General features: G+C 41.2%; 1 protein-coding gene across 6 annotated transcripts in view; it reads left to right on the top strand.

Moving 5' to 3' along the window:
- The window catches only part of nav3 (neuron navigator 3), a 184,254-nt gene that overhangs the window by 51,244 nt on the left and 120,928 nt on the right, over window positions 1-12,082 (top strand). For all 6 annotated transcript variants that reach the window (XM_005752184.1, XM_005752185.1, XM_005752186.1 and 3 more), the window contains exon 3: window positions 584-636. In XM_005752184.1, the coding sequence (XP_005752241.1) occupies window positions 584-636 (53 nt within the window). The remainder of the gene's footprint in view (window positions 1-583; window positions 637-12,082) is intronic.

A 12,082-nucleotide genomic window follows, 5' to 3' on the forward strand; every position in this document is an offset into this window, starting at 1 on the left:
CAGACACTTTTCTCTCACACAGTCTTTTTCTTCTTCTGGCATCTGTCATAGCTTGCTCTCTCCTTTTTTCTCCATCTTCATCAGTTTGGCAAAACTTTGTGTGGGACTCTCTCTCCTTTCTTTTAAACACACACACACACACACACATGCACACACACTTTCTTGTCTATGTGCTTAGTTTCTTCCTTTCTGCAGTCTGTCTCACTAAATCTTCTCCTGTCTCACTTCCTTACTCTCACATTCACGCCAGCGTCTCTCTCTCTCTCCCCCTTTCTCCCACACACACACAGATTGAAACTTTACCCCTCCTGCAGACAATGAGGCCAAGCTGGCCTGTCAGTAACTCTCTGGCGGCAGCTGACGAATTAGGTAGCTTTGCTTCCCAGACCTCTCCGGAGTTGATCTGCACCTTAACTCGCGCGTGTGCGCTCACGGACTCACTCATGCACTCTCCAGCGCTAATCTCAGAGTTTTCCTGCTGTATTTTTTACCTTGAACTCAAAAGTCCCTGGATGTCAGGATGTTAAATTTCAGTATGGGTCTACTGTAAAAATCTCATGTCTTCATTTCCTTTCTCATGCAGCGAATGAGAAGGTGGAGGATATCAATAGCAGCCCCAGGAGCCAGTCGCAAATGGTGAGTGCATTTTAGCCTAACTCTTATATTGTTTTAAAGCACTGTTGCATGAGAGCGGCTTGTTAATGAAGAGTATTTATCTGGTAAGACAGATTTGGCAGCATTTAGGAGATGCCCTCATCAACAGCGACTGACAGCATTATAAACCTGTGGATATAAATATATTAACAGAGACAGTGTTGTCATGAGCAGCTCTCACTTCTATTTGGATTTAACCCTTGTATGGTGTTCGGGTCTGTGAGACCCGTGTTCAGTTTTTTTCAAAAGAAAAATTAAACAATTAATTATTTTTTCACGTGTAAATGTGTTGTGTCTTTCCACTCACTCCACTTGATTATAACTGATTTATTTATAACATTTTATATAAAAGAAAAACGAGAAGCACATTAATTCATAAATGTGATCTAACAAAGGTAAAGGGAAAAAATTAACCATGTTTGCTGTTCATATGTCTTGTAATTGGGATGAAGTAAACATCTGTTGAGTAATTTAACATAAAATTGTTTGATAGTGTTAATTTGGAAAGCCAAAACTCTAGCGGGTCCACCAGACCCATGAACACTGGCTGAGTAACAAAAATACGAACACCACACAAGGGTTAAGTGATCAAGAGCTAAGATAAAGTAATGGTTTCATATATTATTTGAGTGAGAAAAAGTGACATTGTATAAAGTACTCACTCTTGGTTTGAGTTTGCAATCTGTTGGTTTTGTGCTGATTTTTAAATGCAGACTGACTAGTTAGCAGTAGTAGTAAAACTGATTCAACTAGTTCCCTTTATAATACGCTTTGCTGTTGGCAATTCTTTCACCACCTCTTGTATATGCAAAGTCTCACTTCTCCTGAACCCAGCCACAGATTTCTAGCAGTAAATAAGAGTCATATATGATCAGAGCCCCTCATGACTCTTGTTTTTCTGGTCAGAAAGATGGTGATGACCACTTCAACCGCAGTTGACCAACTGACCAAAAACAGTTTCATCTTGGACTTCTTTGCCATTTTGAAAAATCTGTATTTCTGGCTGCTCTGCGGCTGAGTGGTGTTGGCAGTGTCGTGTTTCCCCTCTGTTAATGAGATGACGGGCTGCATAACCGCTGATTTTCGTCACTGTGAGATAATTACCCCTCACTTTAACCAGAGTTGACTAAGTGTTTATGTAGTGTTGGTTTGCCCTTGGCATCTGCCCTCCTGCCATTAAAAGTGACTAAAGCAGTTTTAGCTGCTCTGGCTTGCTTTCTTAATAAAACACTGGGGGCGACGAGTGTGTTTGGTCCCAACGGCGTGTGTCCTCTGTGTGTCAACCTTTGTCATAGGTGTACCACAGTGTCTCTTTGTGCTATTTTCTCATATGGATCAATTTTAACAGATGGACTTCCACACAAGGCAAGAACATTTATTTGATAAAATCACTGTTTCTTCCCAAAAGCATCCCATTACCAGAATGAACCGAAACATATTTCTACAACTTGTTTCACACAGCAGTTTTCAGCTGTTCCATGGTGAGTCCAGCTGTGGTGAAAGCAGACTGTGCACTATGTTGGAAAAACAAGTTTAAAGAACCAGGAAGGAAGAAAACGTTAGAGTCATCAAGACCTTGCAGACCCCTAATGTGTGTGAGAGTTCACGGTGTTAAAACCTGCAAAAATAAAACTCTTGCAAATGTATTTTTCTTGTCACATAAAATGATTCTAGTCCTGCCTGGAAACAGCTGAATCCAGACTCTTGCACTGGTCACTAAGGGCAAGCTTCTGCAGCAATGCAAGTATGTGTTTCGATACGCCAGCGTTCGCTCCGGGTGTTTGTGTGTGTTCGTGCAGTTTGCGCTTTGTCCCAGTCGCTTATAAGCCCATTGATCCACCACCTGCTCTGACTGCAGAGGGTCTGGCCAGCTTGGGAAAAAGAAGTTTGAGGAAGCACAGTTGCTTATAGAGTGAGTGAGAAAGGAAGGAAATATCTGTCACGCACATACAAACAACTCTACAACGATGCAGCCAACTAGCAGTGTTTGAAGGTTTTTACAATGGCAGATACTGTAAAATAGCAGCTTGCTAATTAGGATATGTGAAATCATGTTAATCTTACATTTAAATTACGTGTTAAGCACAAAGCACTCTAAGCACCAATGTGTGTAAAGTGAAGCAGGAGTCTGTTAAGTTCACGCTAACCTTCATGGTCAGGTGGATGCAGCTTCTATGATTTTGTCTTTCTTTTCATGTACAGTTAAATTTTCAGGTCCCGTTTCAGATTGTAAAAGACTCAAAGTATTGTGAAACAACGCTAATAATCAGTTCTTACTTCATTAAAACTTTATGAAAAATAAAGTTAATTAAAGCTGCAAGCAGCGTTATGAGGGCCCTCGCACCCCCGGCGCGTCGAGCCACGCCCAACACCTGAAACCAGCATGTCCGATCTGATGTCACACTGATGGAATTCATGCATTTAACCACCAGCTAACATTTCATCTCATTCATTCATGATTAGTTAGGCGTCCCACTAGATGGCGCTCTAACTATTACTGACAAATGGCATAACAAACATTTCCGAGCTCGAGTCTCATCACGCCTATGACCTTTGGGAGAGATTGAACATTGTGTTTTTGATTGACAGCAGATTACTGCTTTTTGGCGAGTGATTGAAACCACGTGCCGCCATTACCACCCCGTTTCCCTGAACGCAAAAAGCTTCGCAATTTAACATCACAAAGGTCTTTAGATTCCACACACTGGAGATCGCATCAATCTGATGAAATCCCTTGGAGGAGTTCGTCAAAGAACGGTGCCTGAAAAGAGGGGAAAATGTTGCCAAAATTGCACATTAATTTTAAAATGGCTGACTTCCTGTTGGATTTGGGATATTGCTCCAAGAGACTTTTTTGTACATCTTAATATCTTCCATAAGCTTACCAGGTTTCAGACTCATACATAAAACACAGAGCAGGGGCTGTGGTTTTGAAATTTTGTAGGGGGCGCTGTGGAGCCATTTTGGGATATTCAATGAAAATGATCACATAACAAAAAAGCCCTCATCACATTGGAGGTATGCACCAAATTTCAAGACTTTTTAAACTTTCCAAGCCCCTGAAAACCCAACAGGGTGCGCCGTTCAGTTTAAAGTCACAATTTTCGCACTGAAGCATCATGAAGGACTGATTGTGATATTCACCGCTTTTGAGGTGGCCACGATGAACCTGTGAAAATCAGTACAACAAAATTAAAGCCATGACATTTCCTGTTGCCACTAGGTGGCGCTGTGCGTATTCCCGACAATGGGCACATCAATCCGTTCAGGGCGGGTCTGACATCATGCCTGTAAAGTCTGGTACTGATCAGACTGGATTTCATTGAGTTATACCAATTTGTTTCTTCATGGCGTGACATCAAAGTTCGCCATTCTGCTGGGGTCACACCCTTTCGCGAAAACTCAGTTTTCACTGTAACCCAAGACCAACTTCTTAAGGCTTTCCTGGAGAAATTTGAGGCTGCAGATGTCACCCATCACAATACTGTACCCCAAAGTGTAAAACATGACATTTCCTGTTCCCACTAGGTGGCGCTGTCCCTGATGTCAAATATGGCAGTTGAAATATGTTCAGGAGTGGAGCCTTATCATATGTGTTCACTTTGGTCAAGGTCAGAAAATCTATGACAAAATGAGAGGCAATAAGATTTTCATGGCGAGACATCGAAATTCGCCATGGCGCCACGGCCTCATAGTATTGTGAAAACTCAAAAGCTCCGCAATTTAACATGGCACAAGGGTGTAGTTGACACTGACCAAAGATGAAGCTTATACGACCAAATCCCAAGGAGGAGTTCGAAAAAGTTCGAGGCATGGAACTGGCAAAATTAGAGCCAAAATGTCACCTTCACGTCCAAATGGCGGACTTCCTGTTGGGTTTGCGTCAATGGGCCCCACAGACTTTTTTGTTCGTCTTGGCATGATACACATGTGTGCCAAATTTCATACATGTAGCTCAAACGATGTGGTCGTAGGGCTGCATTTAACAAGGCATAGGTGGCGCTCTAGAGCCATTTCCCAGTGTTCATATGTAAAACCATTAAAATACAAAATTTTTCACCAGACCTGGCATGTGTGCAAAATTTCATGAGTTTTTGACCATGTTTAGGCCCTCAAAAAGGCCCTTGTTTTGCCTGAATAATAATAAGAAGAAACGGAGCAGATACAATAGGGCCTTCGCACTCTCGGTGCTCGGGCCCTAAAAACAGAAGTCACAGTCTAATGTGTGTGTTCACGTAGCAGTGATCAAGTCCAGGTTTGCCCATTGGCTGCTTTATGTTTTGTCTGTATGAACATGATCCCAGATTGCAAACTGCTTTTGCCTTGGCTTCACCAAATGAACTGTATTACCCTAAGAGATAAACGTGATAACACTTGAACATATGGTGGCTTTCCGAGAGCAAAACAATGTTGTTTGGGTTGCCTATCCTGCAAGCTTGACCACTAACATTAATTTGAAACATAAGTTACTCACTGACAACTTTTCCCCATATCAAGCTATTTTTTTCCTCACTCTTGGTTGTGTATTTATGACATGAGCTGTGAATTTTGGAAATCTGCCACTGGCCACCTTACACCTGGAGCTTAAACGCCTTGGCCAGAGACATGACAGTAGCAACAGCTGTCAGTGGAGGGACAGATGAGTCTGATTTACTTCCTCTGCACAGCTTTTCCCCCTCATTTGGGACTTTAGGCGGTGATCCTGGAGTCACAAGCCTGTTTCTCTAACTGGTAGGTCGCTGGCGCTCTGTCGAGTGGAGCGAGGCCAACTGAGCAGCTGCTGGAAGATGATGAACAGAAACCAGCACGACATCAGCATCTGCAAGCTCGTCTGCTAATCTACATACATAATGCGCTCTTTTTTTCCCCTCTAAATCCTTGTTCACAATACAAAAAGGGCCACAGGTCAGTTGAAATCCAGTCACTTCCAGCAGTTTTTTGTTTTGTTACAAACAAAAAATGTTGTTGATATTTATTTGGTCTTTGAAGTGAATTGTGTAAAATGTGCATTTCATAGTTATCTTCTACAAACAGTCAGTACAGTCCAGTCATTTTCCCCCTTCTCATGTTATTTCATGCAAGCATGCTTTATCATACAAGTGAAGGGTAAAATTTAAAGTATATTCCATTTCAGTCTTTGCATTTCGTGTTGACCTCTCACACTTAGCTAGACAGCACACTGTGGAAGTCCCTTTCCATCGCCCCTGAGTTCTTGGCCCTTATAATTACAAGACTAAAGGGTATTACCTTTGACTGCTCGTGGGCTTGTGGGATAATATGCTGAAGAACAGTGGAAATATGAATTATTAGAAACTCTTTTCAAGTTCTCTTCACTGGTCTAATTTGCTCTCATTAAGAACAATATGTTAAAGAGTCTGATCTTTGATCGCCTTACTAATACAGTGTATAACAAAAGCCTCCATTTATCTCATGCATAACACTGAAATGGAGATGGAAATAGCACAGCTGAAGCACAGTTAAGCTTAACCTTTTAAATAATACACTTGAAGTTACAGTTACACTTATTCTCATGTCGCTTATATCCTCTTTTAGATGCTTTGATCCTGGACTTAATCATTTTAATAATGCATACAGATTCCTTTTTGTCACTTGCAGGTGAAGCGAAAGCAAATTATATCAGACCTCTACTGTGGCCACATCTGTACTGTAAAACAAATGCTTCCAGGAATGGAAAACAGTTTTCTTGTTTGTTAATATGTTAGTTAATACAGAGTAGTGCTAGGCTACCTGACCATACCATCCACTACTGTATCCAGCGGGCTACTGATTTCAGCCTCAGAAGGAACATCTGCAGCCACTACAGTACCCAGCAAAGATAATGAGAGATTGTAACAACTGGGTTTTAATACTAAGAGGCTGTCAACCCAACAAAGTGCACTTTAGTTTCTTTGTTAACCTGTTTTCTGCTTTGTGATAACAATAGAGAGTAGAAACTGAAGGTTTGGGAATTACCAGTTTCGTTTTTCCCACTATAGTCTTCACCCCAGTATACTTGTAGTGAATTGAATGCTCTTTTCATTTTTGAATCTGGGAGACATCCATCTGCTAAATGCCTGTGATGTCAAGCTGTAAATGCATTCTGTGGATTAAAGAGCTCACACAGGGTTTTTGTTCATCTCCCTCACCTGCGGCATGCGCTGCTCTCCCTCTGTCATGTAAAACCTCATGCCCCCTGACAGTGCAGTTTCTCATAATTGTACAGACATCTAAAGAAATTAGATGCACACCCAGGTTTTTGAATTGAGCGAGGGATTCTTTTTTTTCTTCCAAAATTATTTCTCAGAAGAATCGTGCTCAAACATGAGAACGGCAGGCGAGGGATGGCAGAAGAGGCCCATTCAGCAGAAAATATTAAAGCCTTGCAACACTAATCCACTTCATTATAGACAGACATCATTAGCAAACCACTGAGTGCTTCCTTGCAATACGGATGACTGTGCAGTTTGACTTTCTCAGGGAGTGTGTGTGTGTGTGTGTGTGTGTGTGTGTGTGTGTGTGTGTGTGTGTGTGTGTGTCTTCCAGCGACCTCAGCAATGGGTGTCAGGAGAAAACAAACATGAATGAATACAAAGATGCTGAGCTGCTGCATCAGTCAGGAGAAGGTTGTCCGGGCCGTGGTAGGAAAGATTCCATCAAACAACTCACCAAGCTAATCAACTTGTTCGTACTGCTTTTCATTTGAGCTATTGACTTTTCAAGTGTGTCGTGGATCATGTTTAGACTGGCTATTGGCAGCTCTAGACCTCCCTCAATATTTTTAGTTTTCACAATGCAAATTTTTCTCTTTTGATTAATTGGAAGTGATTGCGTCAAACTGCAGTACACAGTCAGATTTTACTGCACTGCATGTCTGCTAGAATACAGTGCATTTTACTCTTCAGGAAAAAGAAATCTGATGTGATATAAAAAGGCTGCTACTCAGACAATTTTTGTCTTTTTGCTTGTCATTTTTAAAGTGCTTTAAAAAGCACAATATATTGTGAGGGAATGTAAGCTCCTCTGACTGGTATCTGAAGTACTGTTTCTATTTAGTGATGTGCAGAGATTTGCAATTTTTTAATTACATAAAAACAAATCATAACCATGAGATTTCTGTGTTGTTAACCTTTAAAGAGTGCTCAGTTTGAAGTAAACACAACAGCTTAAGTTAGTCAAATGTTCAGCTTAAATGTCGTGGCGAACATGTTCAGAATGGCTACACTATAGTAGAAAAGTTGCTTCCTTACATTTCTTAATAAATAATAAATTATTGATGCACTAACAAACACATACACTGTCTAGCTGAAGCTGGTTGGCTCAAAGTATTTGGTCATTAACTAAAGTATTAGACAAAATAACATTATTAGCTGAGTGCTGCTAGATGAGCAGTTAAAAGATAATGATAGTTTTTAACTAACTACCCACTCATCCAATCACTGATGCATTTCGGTACCCGGAACAATACTGCTTGCATGGCACAAATCTATGCAGTCAGTGACTACAAATCTTATAAATGAACCAGATATGATTTGATCAGCATAGTTATTTACAAATGTATACTTTTGAGTGTTTTAGCCTTTCTCTTATGATTAGACTGGGTGTGTGCTGCAATTCAGGGTTAACTGCATGTAGGGTTTCTTGGAGACTATAAAAGTCCACCAGTTTCATCTGGGCTCCATCTGTTGGCAGCTTGCACACCAGCCAGACGCGAGGACGAACAGCACGAGTCGCTCAGTGGCATTATCTTCACTGGCCTGACGCTTCGTCGTCGGCACAGCTCGCTATTAATCTCTGCTTCTAATTGATTGTGTTCCTAATTTGAGTTCCTGGCCTAGGTTCCTGCTAAGCAAAACCAACTGGCATTTGTGTGACAGTATTTTTCTGGTCTTTGATTTGATTACAGCAGCCCTGGCTGTCAGACGACTAGCCTATTATGAGAGTCATTTGGTCTGGAAATACACTGACAAATGGATGATGGGAACTCAGGGTTTCTGAAACATCCCTGATGTCATTTTGCATGCCCGGCGACTGGCTGCGAGTAAAGGAGGAGGAGGCAGATGGCCTGTTTAAGCTGCTGAAGCTACATCCACACCGAATATATTTCATTCTTATTGTTCAGTCTGTATGCCCTGATGGCAGAGCGGGTAGAGAGTGACTAGAAGGGTTCACATTCCAATTTTTACCCATAGGACAAACATCTAAAACACATCAATAAATACCTTCTGCATCAAAGGCTGAGGTAACACCTTTCAGAATAATAATAGTAGTAATAATCTTTTCAGAAGAGGGTTGCACCCAGGATCACTGTACAGGGTGCACACTCAACTAGAAGCTAACATTTGCTGGAACTACATTTGATATTTGAAATATTGTGTTTCAGAGTGGCATTGATCAGTGGGAAAAATCACTACTGTAATTTTGATCAGCAGTAGTGAACTAACATCATCACACAGCTGTGCAACACATGCTTCTACTGTGATGGGCCATCAAAGCCAAAACAAAGTCACACACGTGACGCAGAGCTTATATAGAAACCTCTCAACCCGGTTTCACAGCAAAACATGTATTAGAGATGCCCGTCCACCGTGTCCATTTCACGCTTTGCCTCTTCAAAATATAAAGCAGATACGAATGCAGAAGCTGCATTACCAGCAGGAGGAGATATATTTAAAGCCACAAAGTTGATAGTGAGCAAAAAACATGAAGTACAGTCCACGCCTTTAATCGTCAGAGTCCATTAAGCAAGGGAGCTAATATGTCTGTTTAAACACTTTCCTGTGATTATTTTCATGTTGGCTTGAAATAAAATATCTCCCTCAGCTGTTGCCACTGAAACTTACTGCAACTGCTACTGCCTATTACATGCTTTGTTGTGATATTGGGTTGAACCTCTGGGTATTTGCGCCACTTATAATTTTAGAGGCATCTTTTGGTGTTTCCTAATCTTTATAATTCATCTATGTAACGAGCTAATTTTGTCGTGTTCATGTGGACGTCTGAGGAATTGTTTAGCTTTTAGCAAAGTATACATTCACAGAACTAGAAATCTAGTAAGAGCAGGTCTTTATAAGTGAAATAGTGAAAATCTGCAATCTATTTCAGGATGACTAAATCAAAAATAAACTCGGGACCAAAGGTCTAAGTTTGATCTAATTTTTACTGGATCAGGTGCAGAGACCCAAATGCCCCAGCATCTGTGCTTTGATTAACAATATTTGCTTATCTATCTCTGCTCTTTATATGTGTTGAAGCATCCGTGTGGCATATGTCTTTTTCTCTGTTGTTTTCTGGGCATCGACGGATCCCCTCACATGGTTGTGGTATAAATGGAGCACCTTGGGGCTCGTTACAAGCTCACTTGTCTCAATTGGAAGCTTTTAATCACTCATTATAGTTGAATGGCATCGGCAAATGTTCTGTAAGGGAGCGAAGAGCTGGCTTGTTAAATGGGCACAGTGAAGCACTGCTAAACTTTGATCTGCCTCAGTTTGTTTCACTGTGAAATACCAGCTGCAACCCTTCTCGACCGACCCGTATTCCCTGTGATTGTTTCAGTTTGGGAATAGCTGTCCTCTACCGATTCACTCACCCTGTCCTTAACCTGTTTTTTGCTTGCATGGGTTTCTTTAATGCTTTTTTCTCGTGTCACTCTTCAATCTGTCTTATTCTGTACGTTTATACCATATGACTCACTGCCAACCTTCAGCTTGTGCTGTTACAGTAGCTTCCCTCATCCACCTCCCTGCCCTCAGTGACCCTTGGCACCTTCCCCAGCCACGGGCTGCATGACTTTGGATGTGTCACTGCTGCAAATGGTCCTTAAGCATCATTTTCATTCCTAGCTGCCTGAACAGAAAGTGGCTAGCTTGTAGTATGCTCAGCCTTGCAAAGGAAAAAGGAAAAACTGTGTTTCACGTGTTTACAGAGTCAAAATTCATGATTTTAGCAGTAGTTTTGCATGGGAGTCATGCGATTCCTATGTTTTCATTCCACTGGCTTTACACAATTAAAAGTAGTGCCCACTCACTGCTTGTACAAGGGAATATTTAAATGTCTTAGCAGTTCTTTGTGATTACAGCTGATTTATCACAAAGTCGGTTCAACAAAGGACCTACTATAACATGTCACATCTCTGCAGATTATTGGGTATAACCACAAATGTGTACACCCAGCTTTTGGTTCCTAAACAGCCACACTGTGCTTGTCCTTATTAACCAGTGAAACAGAAAAAAAACAAAAAAAAAAAAAAACAGGCCCTGCTGTAAGTGGTGTTATAGTTCAAGGAATTTAAAGTAAAAATTTATGGCCACATTCTGACCACTCCAGCAGACTAAATCATATCTGACATTCAACATCTGTGAAAGGCTGCTGTAAAATCTGCAGCACTGTTTTATCTTCTGCGGCGGGTGAGAAGAGAGAAGATGCTGCGGCGTGACTTCTGCAGCCTTGAGACGAGTTTCTCAAACCACTATTTTAGGTTCAGAAGCAAAAACACAGCCTTATTGTTGGTACTCGCTTTTTAAGACTCCTGTAAGACTTCTGGCATCACAACTTACTAAGTGGGACCCATTTACATATGTTTTAGGCCAATGAATTATTCCAATTATTATTTTTCTTCTATAGGTTGTTTTAATGTGTTGTCATAAATAGGTATATGTATCAGTCTTTAGAGATATTTGAAATGATTTAAATGAGGACAGGATTAAACGAGATAAGTAACAGAAAGGACATCTAATATGGTGTGCATAATAAAGTAAAACAGACACATTGAATGTGGCGAGTTTAGAAGCAGCTTACAGACAGAGCTTTGAGGCATTTTACTGAAGGACAGAACTCTCTCAGCTGATGGAGCAGAAAGAGTGGGTGAGAGAGTGAGTGAATGGCAGCATATTTCACTCCTGCATCACTGCTGCTCAGCAGGTTATACAAACACAGGCCTAATAAGTGAGCATCTTAACCTCACTGACCCTCGCAGGAGAAACAGCCTCAGCCATGACTGGCAGACAAATCTGTCACCTGTCAACAGTAATACCATCCATCATGTTGGTGCTGTTTACCTTCTTAGAGCAGGACTGCAACAATGAATATGAGGAAGACAAAGGACATAGCTGGCGTCAGCCTAAAAGCCAACAAGAAATACTTGTCTTCTAGTCTGTGACAAACACCCTCCGCTCCTCTGCCCTCTTCTGTGTTTGCTTACTCTCTTACACAACAAGAATACTTCTGTTTCTTCTGTCACTCGCTGACAGAGTTATTTGCAAAACCATCAGCTGGGAAGAGGTTAAGTGAGATTGGTTATCTTGATGCCATTCAGTATGTTTAAAAGGTGTGCTCCATTAACCAAATAATGTCACTCCACTGCTTTTCAGCTGGGACTAAAACTCGGAATATTTTAGTCTCGGCTTTGATTAGATTTTTGACTCTTCTT

Source organism: Pundamilia nyererei, unplaced genomic scaffold, assembly GCF_000239375.1.
Source record: "Pundamilia nyererei isolate P.nyererei 1_Seehausen unplaced genomic scaffold, PunNye1.0 scaffold00348, whole genome shotgun sequence".
In the NCBI taxonomy this organism is placed as follows: domain Eukaryota; kingdom Metazoa; phylum Chordata; class Actinopteri; order Cichliformes; family Cichlidae; genus Pundamilia; species Pundamilia nyererei.